At 42.6% G+C, this 20,606-nt stretch overlaps 1 protein-coding gene across 1 annotated transcript in view; it reads left to right on the top strand.

The window, feature by feature from the left end:
• The window catches only part of BARD1 (BRCA1 associated RING domain 1), a gene marked incomplete at both ends in the record, with an annotated part of 55,324 nt that extends 38,856 nt beyond the window's left edge, over positions 1 to 16,468 (top strand). Inside the window, 2 exons of the mRNA XM_082483495.1 lie at positions 15,335 to 15,432; positions 16,139 to 16,468. Of these exons, the coding sequence (XP_082339621.1) occupies positions 15,335 to 15,432; positions 16,139 to 16,468 (428 nt within the window). The remainder of the gene's footprint in view (positions 1 to 15,334; positions 15,433 to 16,138) is intronic.
• Positions 16,469 to 20,606: the final 4,138 nt, after the last annotated feature.

Genomic DNA, 20,606 nt, shown 5'->3' with positions numbered 1-20,606 from the left:
AATGGCACTCCTGCTGATGGAACATTTGTCTAGGAAAAAGAGGTCTTTGCTTTTCTTTTCCATAATTTTTCTCCTTATTTATTGTGTCTTTTTGACTTCTGTTTGGTTAAGTTTCCTTAAATGTTATGCAAATAAACTTCCAAAAGTATGTGCATATTCCTGTTTACTTCTGTCAAAGCAAATAAATTGAAGGAGTTGCTTATAGTTCAGTATTCTTAACTGTTCACTTGAAGTAAATTCATGTTCAAAAACTTCACTGAAATATTTGAAAAAACAAAGCTCACTGTAGCACTTAATGAAATGCTGACTATGCATAAGTAAGTATTTGAATTTTTTTTTTTTACTACAAGGTAAGCTGCATTTGACAGTGATTTCTAAAGTTATATTTATAGCCTATGCATAATTATACCACTTTTTTAAAAACATCGCAGGCATGCAAAAAGCAGTATTTCATTTGAGAGTATATTTCTTATGTTAACTCTTCTGTTACAGCAGGCTTTCAAGATGTGTTTCTCTAATAAAAAGCAATTTCCTTCTCTTGTATAACTCTACAGTACTTCCCTTTACATGTGCCTATACACACACAGATATAGCATCCATTAGTATCAGTAGAGAGGTAATGTGGAATTTTCCAGAAGAGTTTGAGCTAGATGTAACGCCTCTAAATATTAGAGAACCAAGATTTGAAGATGTATTTTCAGTTTTGGAGTTTTCTTTTGTCTTCAGGTAGAAGATTAGGATGAAAGGATGGCACCACTGAGCAATATTAGATCTTCATAGAAGAATTATTTCACCTTACCAGTTGCAGTTCCATATTTTCCATATATAATACACTGTCAGCAGTATATCCACTTTCAAAGCAGCACAGAATTCAATTGAGACAGTGTTGTCACTGTGCTCCTTGCCCTTGGCCATATCTTTCATTGGTTTCATTATTTTATTGCCTTCATTATTTCTGGGACGGTAATAGGGCACAAAGTAGCATATCATTATCCTTCTGCAAGTAGGCTGAGACAAAGATTCAAGTGTCACTGTTTCCTCTATGCTTTTTGTAGAGCATAGAATAGTGTAATTAAAACCAGCAGAAGTCTTTAATAGCTTTTCAGCTTGTTTTTTCTTAAACTGATTGTCATCTGTTTAAAGCAGGGAATGAAAAATTATCTCAGTAACGATATGCGTTGAAACAAGCTTGTGTCAGTCTTTGCAGCAAAGTATCTGGCAGAATTTTAAGCTTCTGATTGCTTATTCCTTTATCTGTTTTGCTTACCTGGAACAGCTCTGATCATTTAAAAGAATGCAAAAAACCCCTACTTTTCCTGTAAGGACTCAGAACAACTGGGAGTTGACTGGGAGAGCTAAGGGATTGCATGACTGACATTTCAAGGCAAAAGCATCTTTCTGAATTTCTTGGAACAACATGCCCATCCTTGTTTAGACTATTAGACAAGGGAAGTGCAAAGCTGGTTGAGCTGACTGCTTCTCAGGCTGGACTGTCTCTCTTCCATGCATAAACATAACACAGATACTCAGCAAAGCCCTCCCTCCTTAAAACAGGTGAAAACTTTGATCACTGGAGTTTCACACTTCTTTTACAGTAGAGACTTATTTCAACTGCCTCTTTCTACAAAAGGACTTGCAGCTCTGTGGGAGGTGGTAGAAGTATGTAAGGTGCATGCTCTCGTCGTATTGGGTGTACAGCAGAGGGGAATGTTTCACATCGACAGGGTCTGAACCTCTGCACTCCCACAGTGTCTGCACCTTCTGGAAAGGAGTGAAACAGTTTTGCTTCAAAGTTGGCACAAGTGTAGGCTGAAGCTGCTAGGGTTTGCAGAGGAGAAAATGGGGGCAAGGATATCTTCAGTCTGGTGTTTGCCTTTGTCTGCAGAACTGGAAAGTGGGCTGCTTTGAAATAAGGTCTAGAAGAAAATTAAACCATGTTTCCCTCTGTTCCGTATTATCCAGATGCTGAGTTTACGATATTTAGAGATTCCTTTTGTTCTCATTCAGTTTTGGTTTGAAGAAAACCTTACATTAAGGAAGCCCATTCTGAGGCAAAGGATGGGGAATATTACTACTTTCATTTAAAAGCATATGAGAGGATCTGGAGCGAGGATGAGCACTTCCAGTAGAATTGAACCTGCCCTCTGCACCTTAGGAATGGCTACCTCCAGTTTAGAAAACAGTTGTGGCAAATACTGGTTTCCTAAAGAAGATAGGACACTTGGGGGTTTAAGTGAAGTAATCCTTTTCACATTACATGCTCCTATCTTCTAGGAATTGATGTTTAAGGACTTTATAAGCATCTGCTCCATCATGTTTAATAAATATCACTTGGATTAACTTGTTAATTACCATTCGTAAGCAGATTCATTTTAGTCTCTGCAACATTGTGTCATTTGACACTGTTCCACACAAAATCCTGGTCTCTAATTTGGAGAGACGTGGATTTGACCAATGTACCACTTGGTGGATAAGGAACTGGCTGGTTGGTCACACTCAAAGAGTTGCAGTCAGTGGCTCCATGTCCAAGCAGTGACAAGTAGTGTTCCTCAGGGGTTGGTGCTGGGACCGGTGCTGTTTAACATCTCTGTTGGTGACATGGATGTTGGGATGGAGTGCACCTTCAACAAGTCTGCCAACAACACCAAGCTGTGTGGTGCAGTTGGCCCGCTGGAGTGAAGGGATGCCATTCAGAGGGACCTGGACAGGCTGGAGAAATGGCCCTGTGCAAACCTCATGGAGTTCAACAAGGCCAAGTGCAAGGTCCTGCACATAGTCCGGGGCAATCCCAAGCACAAATACAGGCTGGGCGGGGAATGGATTGAAAGCAGCCCTCAGGAGAAGGACTTGGGGGTGTTGGTTGATGAGAAGCTCAACGTGAGCCGGCAATGTGCGCTCACAGCCCGGAAAGCTAACTGTATCCTGGGCTGCATCAGAAGCAGCATGGCCAGCAGGTCAAGGGAGGTGATTCTGCCCCTCTACTCTGCTCTTGTGAGACCACACCTGAACTATTGCATCCAGCTCTGGAGCCCTCAACATAAGAAGGACAAGGAGCTATTGGAGTGAGTCCAGAGGAGGGCCACCAAGACAACCAGAGGTCTGGAGCACCTCTTCTGTGAAGACAGGCTGAGAGAGTTGGGGTTTTTCAGCCTGGAGAAGAGAAAGCTCTGGGGAGACCTTATAGCAACCTTCCAGTATCTGAAGGGGGACTCCAGGAAGGCTGGAGAAGGACTTTTACAAAGGCATGTAGTGATAAGATGAAGGGTAATGGCTTCAAACTTGAAGAGGATAGATTTAGAATGGATATTAGGAAAAAGTTTTTCTCTCTGAGGGTGATGAGGCACTGGAACAGGTTGTCCAGAAAAGTTGTGGAAACTCCAGCCCTGGAGATGTTCAAGGCCAGGCTGGATGGGGCTTTGAGCAACCTGGTGTAGTGGGAGGTGTCTCTGACCATGGCAGGGGTGTTGGAACTAGATGATCTTTAAGGTCGCTTCCAACTCTAACCATTCTATGATTCTATGATTTCCATGTGTTGGAAAAATAGACTGGTCTTGTTTCATGGAGCAGAGTAGAGATCTCATTTGGTGAAAATCTGTTATTTCTAAAGTTACTTTATAAACATTTAAGAGACAGTATAAAAATTCTTTTCTGTGCTGTAGCTGAGACCAGTAATGCTGTTGATGAAAGCAAATTGAAGCTAGCCGTGCCAAATTCCTTTAAGGCTTTCTCTCAGTCCAGATTTCCTCCTTTTCTAGGAAAATAATCCCATCAAGCTTTACTCTATCTGCACATAAGTCTTAAAACCTAGCGCACAGTGAGCTGTGCAAGTTTCAATGGCAATCTCTACTAGATCTCGGATGTGTACTATCTTATCTTCTTTGTTGCTATCGTGTATTTCTAAATTACTTTTAGCTGTTCTAAGAGATTTTGGGGACTAACCCCTGCTCTTTGCTTTATTAATGCAAATCCAACAAAACTCCACTAAGGCTAATTGAGTTACTGAGAGCTACCCCTGGGTATCTGTGGGTGATTACAACTTGTTCTTGGCAACCAGTTCTTTTTGTATTTCATCCTGTTTAAATTGTTTTTGCTGATGCAGTTAGTTTCATTATAAGCCAATAAGACTTACATGAATAAGGATTATAGGGCTCTGATCTTAAATTTTGCAAATAATGATTTCTTTATTTCCAGTACTAATAGCTACAGTTGTATCAAAGGTCAATTAACGATACCATTAGAGTGGGCACACTTTTGACCTGCTTGCTCCTTATATACTGGAAGGTGAGAAGGTAGGGGCAGCTGTTCAGTGAAGTAATCAGGATCAGTATAAGTAGTGATGCTTTACTGATATTGCTAATGAGGGAAAAAAATGAGCAGTATTCTCCTTGCCAAATGTGGTGGCATCAAGCTGAAATGCAGCTGTATTAAGCTAAAACCTTTTTCTGCAGTATTTTCTAGGGACCTTAATGCAGGCTCAGTTTTTGCTAGAATTTGGCAAATGAACTTGTATATATCTACAACTTGCAAGCATGAAATCACCCATTTAAGAGGATTTTAAACTTCTAGTGTTCTGTATTTCTAGGGAGGAACCTTGCGTGACCACTCTGCACATGTGATCTTGCCCCAGTGTGGTCTTCTGTCAGGCAAGCTTTATTAATGAGTGTTTGCAGACTTGAACTGGGCATTGCAAAAGCTCTGGTCCATCTGAAATGGAACTATGCCACTTGCCTTAGTACAGGTCTTACCTTTGTGTGGGTAATTGATCCAAGAACTACTGTGATTAAACTAGAGGGCCATTAAAGCATAGTTGCAGTAATCACCCTCTTCTCTTTAGGGAAGAGAACGTGTTGTGTGGCGATGAAGCTGTAATGCACGGTCCAAGGGGGATCAAAAGAGACTTCAGGGCTTTGGAACAGTTGGTAAGGGCATCTGGAGCACAGGTTTTTTCCTCTCTCCTCACAGTTGCAGACAGTGACATTGGAAGAAACAGACGAGCCCAGTCTCTTAATGTGTGGCTCCGTGGCTGGTTTCAGTGCCACAATTTGGGGGTTTTCGATAATGGGGTGGCCTACACCACACCAGGTTTTGCTGGTGTCAGGTGGGGTTTACCTTTCTCAAAGCAGGAAGAGGGTCTTGGTTCATGAACTAGTGGGGCTGATTGACAGTTTTAAACTAGGCTTGAGGGGGGAGGAGGGCAATATCAGGCTTGCCCGTGACAAGCTGTGGGACAACAGGCAATGGTTAGAGGGACAAAGTGCTAGCGAGGACCCACAGACTGTTGCTCTGAGATGTGCCGACTACACTGCAGCACACTTGAGGTCTTATGGAGATGAACCAGGGGCTCCTGGGATAATGGGAGCCAAGAAGGATAAGCCAGTGAAAGACCCCAAAGGAATTAAGGGATGTTCCTCTAAGAAGGTGACACAGCTAAGAGCCCAGCTGAAGTGCCTCTACACCAATGCATGCATTATGGGCAATGAACAGGAGGAACTGGAAGCCACTGTGCTGCTAGAAAGCTACGACCTAGTTGCCATTATTGAAACCTTGGCGGGACGAATCCCATGACTGGAGTGTGGCTGTCAATGGCTACAGGCTGTTCAGAAGGGACAGGTGAGGAAGGAGGGGTGGAGGCATTGCCCTTTACATCAAGAAATGGAGAGAGTGTGAAGAGCTGTCTCTGAGGAATAGCCATGAGTGGGTTGAAAGCCTATGGGTAAGAATAAGAGACTGAGGCAACAAAGGGAACCTTGTGGTTGGTGTCAGGCCACCTGATCTAGGTGAGCCTATTGATGAAGCCTTCTGACTCTAGCTGCAGGAGGTATCACACTCTCAGGCTATTGTCCTGCAGGGGGACTTCAACCACCCCACCATCTGCTGGAAGAATAGCATAGAGAACTGTAGGCAATCCAGGAGGCTCCTGGAGTGCAACAAAGATCACTTCTTAAGCCAGGTAATAGACAGCCCCACCAGAGGGGATGCAATACTGGCCCTGATGGTGGCCAAGGCAAGTGAGCTAATTGGTGAGATCAAGCCTGGGGGCAGCCTGGGCTGCAGTGATCATGCTCTAGTAGAGTTCACAGTCCTGACGGATATGGGTCAGGGGAAGAATAAATTCAGGACCCTGAATTTTAGGAAAGCAAAATTCCAGCTCTTCGAGGACCTGGTCAATAGGACCCTCTGGGAAAGTGCCCTCAGGGACAAGGGAGCAGAACAGAGCTGGCAGATCTTTGAGGATGATTACCATAGAGTGCAAGAGCTCTCGATCCCCAGGTGTAAGAAATCAGGAAAGGAAGGTAAGAGACCAGCACAGCTGAGTCAAGACCTGCTGGTCAAACTAAAGGTCAAGGAAGAGATGCACAGGCAATGGCAGGAGGGACAGGTGTCCTGGGAAGAGGCTAGGGACACTGCCCAGTTGTGTAGGGATGGGGTCAGGAAGGCCAAGGCTGTGGCTGGAGCTGAACTTGGGAAGGAACACAAAGAATAATAATAAGGCCTTCTATAGGGATGTCATGGAGAAAAAGAAGGCCAATGAATGCGTACCCCCCTGATGAGCAAGACTGGCCAATTGGTAACAAGGGACAAGGAGAAGGCTGAGGTGCTCAACAACCTTTTTGCCTCAGTGGCACACCTGGCAACCTTTCTCACCACACCTCTCAAGTGGATGGACTGTAAGGCAGGGACTGGGAGAGAAAAGTCCCTCCTGCAGTAAGAGAAGACCAGGTTCGTGAGCACCTGAGGAACCTGAACATGATGAGATTCAGCTCAGAGTCCTGAGGGAACTGGCTGATGTGGTTGCCAAGCCACTTTCCATGTGGCTGTCAGGTGAAGTTCCCAGTGAGTGGAGAAAGGGAAACATTGCACCCATTTTTGAAAAGGGCAGAAGGGAGGCCCCTGGGAACTACTGACCTGTCAGCCTTAGCTCTGTGCCTGGGAAGATCAAGGAAGAGATCCTCTTAGAAGCTATGCTAAGGCACGTGGAGGACAGGGAAGTGATTTGAGACAGCCAGCATGGCTTGACCAAGGGCAAGTCCTGCCTGACCAACCTTGTGGCCTTCTATGATGGAGTGACTACATCGGTGGACAAGGGAAGAGCTAAGGATGTCATCTATGTGGACTTCTGTAAGGCCTCTGACATGATCCTCCACAACATCCTTCTTTCTGAATTGGTGAGTTTTGGATTTGATGGGTGGACTGTTTGGCGGATCAGGAATTGGTTGGATGGTCACATCCAGAGGGTAGTGGTCAATGTCTCATTGTCCAAGTGGAGACCACTGATGAGTGGCATTCCTCAGGGGTCTGTACTGGGACCAGTACTGTTCAATGTTTTCATCGGTGACATGGACACTGGGATCAGGTGTACCCTCAGCAAGTTTGCCAACACCACCAAACTGAGTGGTGCGGTTCACATGCTGGAGGGACGGGATGCCATCCAGAGGGATATGGACAGGCTTGAGAAGTGGGCGCATGTGAACCTCATGAGGTTCAACAGGGCTAAGTCCAGGCTCCTGCCCCTGGGTGAGGGCAACCCCCAGTATCAATATAGGCTGAGGGATGAAGGGATTGAGAGTAGCCCTGCTGAGAAGGATTTGGGGGTACTGGTGGATGAAAAGCTGTACATGAGCTGGCAATGTTCGTTCCCAGCCCAGAAAGCCAACCGTATCCTGGGCTGCATCAAAAGAAGCGTGGCCAGCAGTTTGAGGGAGGTGATTCTGACCCTCTACTCTGCTCTTGTGAGACCCTATCTGGAGTACTGCGTCCAACTCTGGGGCCGCCAACATAAGAAGGACATGGACCTGTTGGAGCAGGTCCAGAGAAGGGCCACGAAGGAGAAGAGAAGGCTCCAGGGAGGCCTTAGAGCAGTCTTCCAGGTCTTAAAGGAACTGGAAGGGACAGTTCTACAGGAAAGATGGGGACAAACTTTTTAACAGGGCCTGTTATGACAGGACAACAGGTAATGGTTTTAAACTATAAGAGGGTAGATTTAGACTAGCTATAAGGAAGAAATGTTGATTCTATGATTCTTTGATTCTATGAAATCAATCAAATACTCAAACCCAATGTGTGTATATACATCTCTCCAATATCTGTCTATGTATAATCAACATGTCTAAGGCAGCACCTGTTGGAGGGTCACGAAGATGATCAGATGGCTGGAGCACCTCTCCTCTGCAGATAGGCTAAAGAGTTCAGCCTGGAGAAGAGAAGGCTCCAGGGAGACCTTAGAGCAGCCTTCCAGTACTTAAAGGGGGCTTATAAGAAAGATGGGGACAAACTTTTTAACAGGGCCTGTTGCAATAGGACAAGGGGTAATGGTTTTAAACTAAAAGAGGTAGATTTTATCTAAAAGGAAGAAATGTTTTACAAAGAGGGTGGTGAAATGCTGGAACAGGCTGCCCAGAGAAGTGGTAGATGTGCCATCCCTGGAAACATTCAAGGCCAGGTTGTACAGGCCTCTGAGCAACCTGATCTAGTTGAAGATCTTCCTGCTTATTGCAGGGGGGGTTGAACTAGATGGCCTTTAAACGTCCCTTCCAACCCAAACTATTCTATGATTCTATATTACATGAATAAACTTGATCAACCTCAAAGCTAGAAGGTCTGCAGCTCTTATTGGCAATAGTATCATGGAATAAATCAAGATTGACTGGGATCCTAAGTAAGTCAAGTGGTCTTATTTTAAATAGAACAGACCAGATTTTTACTTAGGCTTGCTTGTAAATAACGCACAAACTGCAAATGTGGGAAGGAAAACAACATAATCCTGATCTCTGCCCCCTCCTAAAATTACATGTGTCCTCTGAAAAGTAAGTTTACTTTCCCCTCCATTTTCAGAAAGCTTAAGGATGTCCTTGTCCTCCCAAGATTGTCAGCCCTGTTGTGGCGGGGCTCATTGACAGAGCTTTAAACTAGATTTGAAGGGGAATGGGGATAGATCTAAGCTTGCTAGCAAAAAGCCTGAAAGCGGCATGCTGGCACTAGACCTGGAAAAGATAGGAGGTGTAACTGGGCCCCTTAGGAATAAGTCTGGGGGTGGCAGAATTTCAGGTCCCTCCAGCAAAAAGGACAAAGGACCAATAGCCCAGCTGAAGTGCTTATACACTAATGCATGTAGCATGGGCAACAAACAGGAGGAGCTGGAAGCCATTGTACAGCAGGATAGTTGCCATCACAGAAACTTGGTGGGATGACTCACATAGCTATAGTGCTGCCATGGATGGCTATAGGCTCTTCAGGAAGGATAGGCAAGCAAGGAGAGGCGGGGGTGTGGCCCTATATGTCAGGGAGTGTTATGAATGCTTTGAACTAAATTATGGAGATAATGGGGTTGAATGTTTATGGGTAAGAATGGGGTGGAGCCAACTAGGGAAGGTGCCCTGCTGGATCTGTTGTTTGTAAACAGGAAAGGTCTTGTGGGGGATGTGACGGTTGGAGGCTGTCTTGGGAACAGCGATCATGAAATGATAGAGTATTCGATTCTGGGAGAAGCAAGGAGGGGGTTCAGCAGAACTGCCACCTTGGACTTCCGGATGGTGGACTTTGGGCTTTTCAAGAGCCTGGTTGACAAAGTCCCCTGGGAGGCAGTCCCCCAGGGCAAAGGAGCCCAGGAAGCCTGGATGTTTTTCAAGAAGGAAGTCTTAAAGGTGCAGGAGCAGGCTGTCCCCGTGTGCCAAAAGACAAGCCGTCGGGGGGAAAAAGATTGGCCTGGCTAAACAGGGAGCTAGTGTTGTGACTTAGGGGAAAAAAAAGAGGATTTATGGCCTCTGGAAGGAAGGGCAGGCCATTCAAGAGGACTACAAAGAGGTAGTAAAGCTATGTAGGGAAAAAATCAGGAGGGCCAAAGCCCAGTTAGAACTAAACCTGGCTTCTGTTGTCAAGGTATATTATCAATAAAAAGAGGACTATGGATAATCTCTGTCCTCTAGTAGATGGGGCCAGTAACATAGTGACCAAGGATGAGGAAAAGGCTGAAGTACTCAATACCGCCTTTGCCTCAGTCTTCAGCAGTAGGACCAGTTGTTCCCCAAGAACCCAGGCCCCTGAGCTAGAAGACAAGGATGGGAGCAGAATGAAGCCCCTGTAATCCAAAGGGAAATGGTGAAGGACCTGCTTCAGCACCTGGAGGTGCACAAATCTATGGGGCCGGATGGGATCCACCCAAGGGTACTGAGGGAGCTAGAAGAAGTGCTCACCAGGCCACTTTGCATCATTTATGAGCAGTCCTGGATAACTGGGGAGGTCCCAGCTGACTGGAGGTTGGCAAATGTGACACCCATCTACAAGAAGGGCCGGAAGGAGGATCCAGGGAACTACAGGCCTGTCAGTCTGACCTTGGTGCCTGGGAAGGTCATGGAACAGATCATCCTCAGTGCAATTACACGGCACATGCAGGAGAACAGGGTGATCGGGCCCAGTTAGCATGGGTCCATGAAAGGCAGGTCATGCCTGACAAACCTGATCTCCTTCTATGATAAGGTGACCCACTTAGTGGATGAGGGAAAAGCTGTGGATGTTATCTACCTGGATTTTTGTAAAGCTTTTGACACCGTTTCCCACAGCATTTTCCTGGAGAAACTGGCTGCTCATGGCCTGGACAGGCGTACTCTTCACTGGGTAAAAAACTGGCTGGATGGCCATGCTCAGAGAGTGGTGGTGAATGGCGTTAAATCCAGTTGGTGTCCGGTCACAAGTGGTGTCCCCCAGGGCTCAGTGCTGGGGCCGGTTCTCTTTAATATCTTTATCAATGATCTGGATGAGGGGATCAAATGCACCCTCAGTAAGTTCACAGATGACACTAAGCTAGGCGGGCGTGTTGATCTGCTTGAGGGTAGGTTGGCTCTGCAGAGGGATCTGGACAGGCTGGACTGATGGGCCAAGGCCAATGGTATGAGATTCAACAAGCGTAAGTGCCGGGTCCTGCACATGGGTCACAACAACCCCATGCAGCGCTACAGGATTGGGGCGGAGTGGCTTGAAAGCTGCCCGGGAGAAAAGGACCTGGGGGTGTTGGTGGACAGCCGGCTGAATATGAGCTGGTAGTGTGCCCAGGTGGCCAAGAAGGCCAACAACATCCTAGCCTGTATCAGGAATAGTGTGGTGAGCAGGACTAGGGAAGTGATCATCCCCCTGTACTCGGCACTGGTGAGACCCCACCTCGAGTACTGCGTTCAGTTTTGGGCCCCTCGCTACAAGAAGGACACTGAGGTGTTGGAGCATGTCCAGAGAACGGCTACAAAGCTGGTGAGGGGTCTGGAGGACAAATCTTATGAGGAACAACTGAGGGAACTGAGGTTGTTTAACCTGGAGAAGAGGAGGCTGAGGGGAGACCTTATCGCCCTCTACAACTACCTGAAAGGAGGTTGTAGAGAGTTGGGGGCTGACCTCTTCTCCCTGGTGACAAGTGATAGGATGAGATGAAATGGGTTTAAGTTACGTCAGGGGAGGCTTAGATTGGATATTAGGAAACACTTTTTCACTGAAAGGGTTATTAAACATTGGAATAGGCTGCCCAGGGAGGTGGTGGATTCACCATCCCTGGAGGTGTTTAAAAAAAGGGTAGATGTGGTACTTAGGGACATGGTTTAGAAGTGTTATTTGTCAGGGTAGGTTAATGGTTGGACTTGATGATCTTAAAGGTCCCTTTCCAACCTCAGCAATTCTATGATTCTATGATTATTTTTTTTTGCATAAGTACTTAAAATGACCATCTCAATTTCAGAAGGGAGATGGCATAGTATTGATGGTGTCCTGATCGCTTTTTAATTAGGATAATAGCAATTCTTTTTTTCGGTCCATTCATTTGACCAGTGTCTTGGCATCGAGTTCTTGCTGGTGGCTTTTCGATACAGTGCCAATCAAATGAGAGTCTGTGATATCAGGACTTCTGGGAATCAATTTAACATGGCTCCTGTTAGAAGTCAAAGGGCACTATACCTCTGATTAAATAGGAGTGCTTTAAGGTCCCTATAAAAGTAGTGGAGCAACATGCTTTTGAATACAGCATGGAATTTTATTTCCTTTTACATGTCCTCTTAATCAGGATGACACTCAGCCTGATGGAGAGTTTATTAAAAGGGAACTGTCGTGTTATCCAGCCACTTATACACGTTAGCAGCTTTAAAATTAATAATGCCTACTAAAGAAACAGACCTGGGCTTTACTGAGTGGACTCAGCTTAGTACTCATTTTTCACAGAAAATAAAATCCTTAGCTGTAAAAAAAAAACAAAAAACAAACAAAAAAACAAAACAAAAAAAACAAACAAAAAAAAAAACCCAAAAAAAACCCAAACAAAACCATTGGAAGGGCCTACAGTATGCTCTAATCTTCTGTTTGTATCCCTACTCTTTAGTGTGAAATTGAAGGTCATCCTGTAGTTGTTGTACCAACTTTTAGAAGAATGATAAAGCTTGTACACTCCTGGTTCTTCCAAATGACACTGTAATGCAACCAAAGCTGATTATGCTGTCTTTGAGAACCTCACTTAGACTGTTAGGACATACTGGTCTCTATCACCTAAGTTATTTTAGCTTCCTTCTTCTAGTTAGGAAACCTTACCCTGTGGATAGATATTTCTTGACCGTTCACCTTAGATTTGTAAGCACCTTCCTCAAACGTTGGTTGCTGACTGCATCAGGTTTCTGAATATATAGCTAGACCATGAATATATATAGCTAGACACATGACATGTGAGGCTGTTTGCCTCATTTCTTTGTGCCTGAGCCTCTCCTTTCGCTCTTACTCTCTTCTGTGTTGTCTCATCTCTTTCCAAGCGATACTCTTACCACAGATTGCCATGAAGTATGTTGAAGCCTTAAGCACCACCTCTTCTGAGCTTGAGGATTCCAATGACTTTCGTTCCTCTTTTGCTACCTGCACAGAGAGGAAGTGTCAGATGAGACTGCTTGAAATGTCCCTGAGCACAATGGTTCCAAAAAGCTTTTATTCTTTTCTATCAAATATGACAAGACCCATGAGTCAGAGCTAGTTCTTCTTTGACATCTTGCATGAAAAATATGTTCGGGAATTGAAAATGTACTACTTTTCCATCACCAAAAAAACATACTGAGTCTGTTGCTCCACAAAGTTGTGTGTATGTAGGCCTAACAGTCTTGCCTTAACATATTTATATTAAAGAGAAACACCTGGGCACTGAGAACTTGCATTCATGGCTTTTCATCTTATCTGGAATACATAGCTTTTGTGCCAGTAATCTCTTAAGACACGGATCTGTTTTGATTCTAGCTGGTTAACAAAAGTTAAAATTAATGAGAATGCTGATCATGCAGACGCTGGCTAGACAAGTGGTCTGTTTGCATTTTTCCAGTTTTTCAAGGGAACATGTTTATCTTGTGGTTCTTATCGATACAGTGAAAACAGGATACATGCAGATGAGTGTCTCTTCTTGCTCTCAAGGAACTTTGAGGCATACAGATTCCTCAGAGGACTTGGCAATGTAAAATGGACAGACATGTATGCAAAACAGACATTACCTATTTTGTGTTTTCTGCTGAAACAGACATTCCACTAACATTAGTCATTTTCATGATTATTTTTTTTCCACGGAAGTAACTATAAAAACTTGTCATAGTCTTTTGTGTTCATTCAATCTTTTATTACTTTCGTGTCAAATTTGCTTCATTTACTGATGCTGGCACTGGATGCTCAATTTGTAATGTACTCACTGTATAAAAACCTCAGCTCTGTGGTGAAAGTCCTTGAAATTGGGCTTTTGATGGTAGATTGAAATAAAACATGCTCTTAATGAATGGACGGTTCTGTTCTTAAGACTAGATGAGAAGGGTTTTCCTTTATTGTAGGTGGCATCCATTAAGATCTGTATTTTCTCGGAAGGAAAGAAGAGCCATGTAAGTTAGGTAAATTGATGCAGGAAATCTTGTTGAGTTGTGATGGTAAAAAAAAAAATTGAAATAACTTTTAGATTTATTTTTGAGTCATGAGTACTTTGGAAATAAGTTATCAGTATTCATTGCTGTTATCAATAATGAATATGTAGGTTGCTTTTCTGCAAGATACACGACTAGGTTGCCCTTCTGGTTTTGTACAAGTTCATGTTAATTTTCCTTGAAGGAATGAACAAGTGCAAATAATCAACCTGGTACTGGACAGTTGTGGTTTTCTGTATATGTTTATCATTTTTGCTGTAAGTACATTGGAGGACTTCTAGTAAGTGGGAGGAATTCCCACTGCATTTTGTGAGTTTGAACTGGTGGTAAATTGCTAACGGTTGGCTTTCAAGACCTCTCTAGATTAGACATTCCTATCTATTGGCTGCCATGGTATCCAAGTACCTTTGTCAGTGATACTTCTCTTCATAGTCTTGTGCTTTCTTCTTTTTTAGGATCACACACACACACACACCATTTTGCTTCTGATTTTGGTTAGTTTGTTGGGTTGTTTTCTTTTTTTTGGTACTACGGTCTTCATACTTGGACAGTAGAAATAAGTTGCCTGAGTAAGAAGCACTGCAAGGAGTGAGGTACTACTTCAAAAGTTACAACCTTGACAACATTCTAAATCCTCATGGAACCATTTTCAAAATCAACTTGGCAAACATTCTTTCTTGGGTAATTTTTATTAATGAGTGCAACGTATATGCAGGCAAAATGTTCCATCCTTGAATGGGTGACCATAGCAATTTCTCTTTCCAAACTGAGGTCAGGTAGTACGTTTAACTGATGTTAGTGAAACATTAGCATCAGTGCATTCTGCATTTGGAAAAAATAACTAGCCTTAAAACAAGGTAAAAACACATTGACTCTAAAAGACAATCTCATTATGCAGCAGTAGTAACAAAAATGAATGCCACTGTTAAACCCTAGCATAAATCTCTAGTTTATGCTGATCTTGGAGACCTTGAAATCCGATCTGATTTGTTATTTGAGTCCATAGCTGTTCAGAAACAGCTTTGTGCTTGCTTTGTAATTGCTCTTTATCAGGCAATTGCTTCCATTTCGTAACTGCGGAGTTGGTTGTAGATGCTGGCTTTAAGCTTCCAAATGATCAGCAATTTGACATTTGACATTAAATGGTTGACCTTTAGTGGGTAAGAGGAAAAACTACTAATTCTAGTGTTTACAGCACCGATTTTAGTGTGATACTGCTTCTCTCCATCTAACTTGCATCTTCAACTACTGTTGTAATTTTTTTCAAGTTTAAAAGCAAACTGCTAAAGCACACAAGCTTCGATGCTATGTTTTGCGCTGTGGGTAATCCTTTTCTTTTATTACAACTCTTTAGTCCCTAAAATGACATGCAAGCCTCTGTTAAAACATAGGATCTCTAATCTTTGCCTTTCTTATTGCGATTTTTGTAGGGGTACAAGCCTGTCTACAAACCACAGTACGAGAACAAGAAGAGAAGTATGAAATCCAAGGTGGCCCACAGAGAGGCCGGCTCAACAGAGAACAGCTGGTGGGTTTTATTGCTTGAGACAGATTATCTTAATGACCTTTGGTTCGTGCATTTTTGCCCTTTGCCACATGTGCAGGTGTAGTGGATGTAAAATTTTAATGTGGTCTTGTACAGAAATTTGATTATGTGCAAGGTGAGGGAAAGAACTGCGAACACCCATAAAGCTGTCATTTTTCTCTATTAGTGGATCTGTTGCTATAACCTTGTCAGAGGGAATGCTGTATTACATTCATGGAAGAAGCTGTATGTGACAGGAAGTGATGCTGCTTTGGTCTTCTCTGCTCAGCGTTAGAACCTAGTTGAAATTATCTGAAAGTTTGAAAGAAAAATGGTTTTATTACTTCTTGTTTCCATATAGTGGCACTCGTATTTATCTGGGTTAATTTCTGGTTACTTTCTGGATTACACTGGAGAAGTTCATTAAATGTATTGTAACAGTAGCTGTAGATATTCCTAGCTCATAGTTAAACCCTCTTGTGCTGGAAAATACCTAAACATAAGCAAGAATTTACCATGTAAGCAAGCTTTTCTTGATTGCATCCTTACACTGAGGACCTTAAATATTAAGTTATTGTTCTAACTTCCAGTGTTGGTTATTTTAAATTGTATTTTTTTGTAGGTATAGATTGTTCCTTTACACTTTTTTTCCTGTGTGCTCAGTTGTGAAGTCCTGTATTTATACATAGGTTTTTTTTCTTCCACTTAGCTGCCGAAGTTGTTTGATGGATGCTACTTCTATTTTTTGGGATCTTTCAAGCGTCATCAGAAGGGTGATCTTGTGGAGTTGGTCAAAGCAGCAGGAGGACAAATTCTGGTTAGGCAGCCCAAACCAGACAGTGATGTGACGCAGACAATCAACACGGTGGCTTACCATGCAGAATCTACTTCTGACCAGAGATTTTGCACTCAGTATGTAATCTATGATGTGTCTTCTAAATTCAAGCCAGAGAAAATTCGTCAGGGCAAAGTCTGGATGGCCCCCTCCAGCTGGCTTATAGACTGTGTGATGTCATTTCAACTCCTGCCTGTAAAATGAATGCCAGTGTCTCATGAGCAAGGCTTTAAAATATGGTGAATCTTGAGCAGGTTGGAGCACTCTGGTAAACACTAGTCTGAAGCTATGATTATGTTTTGCACTTAGGAATACAGGAGAGCTTTGACCATTTAAATGAGTTACTAAGATCACTGAGATGCTGGAATAAATGAACTTACAATGGAGGAGAGAGATAAATATACTGCATTGAAAAATGTGTCTGGGGTTATTTAGAATGCTTTATTTTTGCATTTAACTTAACTGTAATAATCACTGGCATTTTGTAACTAAGATTTTGCAAAACGAAACCTTTTGCATTCTTGATTTAAACCAGCCCTTTCTGGGTGATAGAGCGTGATCCTATTTTTTTTGTGTTTGATATCCATTGACAAGGATCTACTGTATGTGTCAAGATTGCCCAGCCAGGCCAGAATTTCTATTTTTTAAAAAAAGGACTCTGTTGATTTCAATATAGTCACTTGCCTGTGTAGACATCTCTTCTGTCAGATGACGTGTGATGTTTCTTATAACTTTTTACAACTGAATTTTGCAGGAAATTCTTGGCATGGGATAAGCCTTGTAGAAATTAAAGTAGAACTAATGGCGTGAATTCATTTGAAAGTAGACAATTTTGAAAAGAGTGTCTCTAAAAATCTCGATCTAAAATTTCTTATTTGTAGCAAGAGTAATGCTGTATTCACTTCTGTAACTCAAATCTGATTCTATTTTCTGAAGGTTTTTAAGCATCAGGATCCTTATTAAATTATTATAATAAAAAATATTTCTGTAAGTATGGATTGTTGCTATCATGGTTACTTTGATTAAAAATCTAATGATCTCAAAAGAATTATGCCTCACTTTGCACAATTGTACTTAAACTTAGCTGGCTACACTGGAGCAATATTTGATTCTTTCATATTTGTTACAATATTCCTTATAATTGAGTGTAAGTTATTGTCAGAATCATACTTCCTCCCTCTGTGCTTTTATGTAATGTGTTGCATTTTTTTTGTGTTGCCTTAGTTTGCAAATTCATAATAATATGCAATGAGAATGATGGTTGTGGGATAAAACAAAGTTTCTTGTGTTTGCTTTTGTATTGCTTGTAATAATAAAACTTTTGTTGCCAGTAAGTTTGGAGTATCTTATTGCATGAGTTTAGCTGCAGAATAAGTTCGTAGTCCATCTGGATCTCAACAGGCAAATGGAAATGTAAGTACTTTTCTGTCAACTTGAGACAGCTGTGAAGACAGCATATCCATCTGCAAGAGCAGCTCTTCAGTGCAAGAGAGTTGTTTTCTGTAACCATTGCCACTGGAGATACTATGCCAATTTTCAATATGCTCTACAGAACTGTAAAGCATATAACTCTAGAGCTAGAACTATACACTTCAGGTGTAACAGATATAGTTTTCAGTAGCATCTACTAGACTTCAGTAGCTGGAGTATCTTGATCTATCACTTAAGCTTGACTGAAACATTGCTCTTCACTAAATGCAGTTTTCAAGTAGTTGCATGTCTGTGTGAACGAGCAAAAACGCAAGGCTCATTAATAAATGGAACAACCCATGGGATGAATGTGTTTTGGGTTTTTGTGCAGATAAACACTGGCAGCAAATAAGGTACTGAGTCGATACTGCATGGACTTGGTCATTTATTTTAACAATTGTAGCACGTTTTCACTTGGCATTTCATAGCACATCAATATACCTAATGCGGTATTCTTTGCAGAAGTAGCAGTGAATCTCTGTAAAATTCTTAAAAATGGAGCTTTTCTGCTGTGTACCAGGAAGAAATTTGGCCCATCAGTAGTCAGTTCTATGTCCTAAAGTAGGGGCAGCAGATACACAGTTTTAGAGAGCCATTGTTCCTTGGCAGCTGAAAAGAAACTCTTAGAAAATTGCCATCAATTTTTTTTACTCTTTTTTTTTGAGCCTCACTATGAACTCTTCCTAAGGTCTTGCTCCTTCAAATCAAGTTATGTTTTAAAGCAGAGTTACTATCAAATCGCATTAAGAATCCCTCCGTATCATACTGAGGAGTGATCCTTACTTACTTCTCATTGAAGTGTACTCAAGATTAACTCTGGCCTGTCTCCTTCAGGTCTCTTCAGGAACTCAGAGTTTGCACATGGTCACCTTACATAGACTTAGGTGCTTAAAGAGCTGCACAGCACCGCAGTAAGTAGGCATTGATGCTGGAATTGTAGCAGGAGTCAAACACTATTGAGAAAATAGGTAAGTACACAAAAGCTAGAGGTCAGTGACACAGACCCTGCCTAATTCAGTCTTGCTAATCATTAAAAGCACTTGATACACATTTCTAAAAAAAAGTCTTGTAGTAAGGATAAATCAAGTTCCTTAATCTGTTGGATGGATTTTGGCTCATGAAAGCAAGCTTATAAAATTATGAGGCATGTGGCAAAGGGTGTGTAGGGATCATTTCTCACTGTGTTTTAGTCCAGAATTAAGGATGCACTAAAGGAAGCTAGTAGGAGGCAGGCTCAAAATAGGAGAGGTATTTCATGCAGTGTGAGTAGACTTGCACTGACAGCTGTAGCCTGTTTTGGGTGCTGTATATTTTGGCATAGTCTGAAGCAGCAGGTAGTTCATCAAAGAAAATCTGATGAAGGTTAGTAAAGAACCTTAGCTATAACGTGGATTTATATTAGTATTCTGTTGCTAAAGTGAATATACTTAATGTGCATTGATGACTGGGGCATTTGAAGAGGTAAGAGCCCAAGACTTGCCATCCTGATTATAGATGTTTTTATTATTCTTGTATTTGTACCTCAAAAATGCTGTGAATCTCAGAAAGGCTAATGATTTTCAGGCAGCTTCCCTTGAAATGTATCTGTTTATCTCGTTATGAATTAGTTCATATGGGACACCTGATAACACTTTCAGTAGCAATGTCTGGCATTCAAGTTGTGGTTTAAGGGAGAACATATGAAGTCTGACCACTTTGTTTGTTTGTTTGTTGTGTTTTGGGGGGTGGGGATGTTTGGTTTGGTTTCTCTCTGTGTGTGTATTGAAGTGAAAGATGCTCAAGAGTATGGAGGTTGCTTCCCTGCGTCACTGTCCTGGGTATGTCCCAGGGAGTATAGTCATAGAATAGCTCAGACTTTTGGCAGTTTTTACCTCTATTTGGTTACTTGTTTTCAAAGATCTCGTAGATTTTTCCTTATCCCTGAATTATCAATAGTTCTCTTTGGACTTTGTTCCTCCAGCTAGAAAATAAAATCTGTTCTCTGTTGCTGAACATTGAGGATTCATTTCTTCTCTTGAGATACTCAGAAGTGATTTGTCTGAGGTAGAAATGAGTGGCCCAAAAAAAAGGAACTTATCAGAGCAACTCAGTGGAGCTAGAGGTTGCGTTATTTCTGCAAGTGCTCTAAGGGAACAGCAAGCAAACGAGTAATACTGTACAGCGACAGCTGCTTGTGGTCTTGAAATAGAATGGGCGCGTCTGCGTGTGCTCAGGGTCTGTTGTCTCGCAGTCCTCTCCCTAATGAACAAGCATGGGAGGGTCCAGTCTTGCGTCTCCCTAATAACAAAGGTGTCGGCAAGTGCTTGACCCAACTGGCTTCTACGCAGCCTTTGTTAGGCTTGAAGTAAAGCCCCTTTCTTCTGCTCTGTCACAAGCATCTGAGCTGAGCTCTGCGGGACCCAACACAAAGTTATTGGTGATCAGCCTGGGCAAGGCTCACAGAAGGAGCGAGAGCGATTAAACAGAAATAATTCAAGGAAGGGAATCATTCCAGGCAGGGAATTGAAGCTGGTTGTATTCCCTAAGTCCAGTGTCATATTTAAGAGCAAATTTAATCTGGAGCAGTTATTTTGTGCTGCAGTCTTCCAGCAGATCAGCACTTTGGCTAATGAAACTCGCAAATATTCTGCTCGGCACAAACATGTCTGTATGGAAGCCATAGACTGGTGTAAAACTGCACATTGGTGTGTATTATTTGGAGAAAACATGTAAATGTAGGGATCAACTGGTCCCTCTGCTTTCTGTGCTGCTTCTGATTCATGCGGGCTAGCTTTACTGTCAGGGTGGTAGAGGGAAGGGGAAAAATCAGTTTATAGCTGCTCATGCTGTAGTACCAATAGAGCTTCTGGGCAGTAGCATCTGTTCTGGCCTG

Source organism: Vanellus vanellus (assembly GCF_965231255.1).
Source record: "Vanellus vanellus genome assembly, chromosome: 5".
In the NCBI taxonomy this organism is placed as follows: domain Eukaryota; kingdom Metazoa; phylum Chordata; class Aves; order Charadriiformes; family Charadriidae; genus Vanellus; species Vanellus vanellus.
Note: the sequence above shows the minus strand (reverse complement) of the source record. Positions and strands in the feature narration are given on the sequence as shown.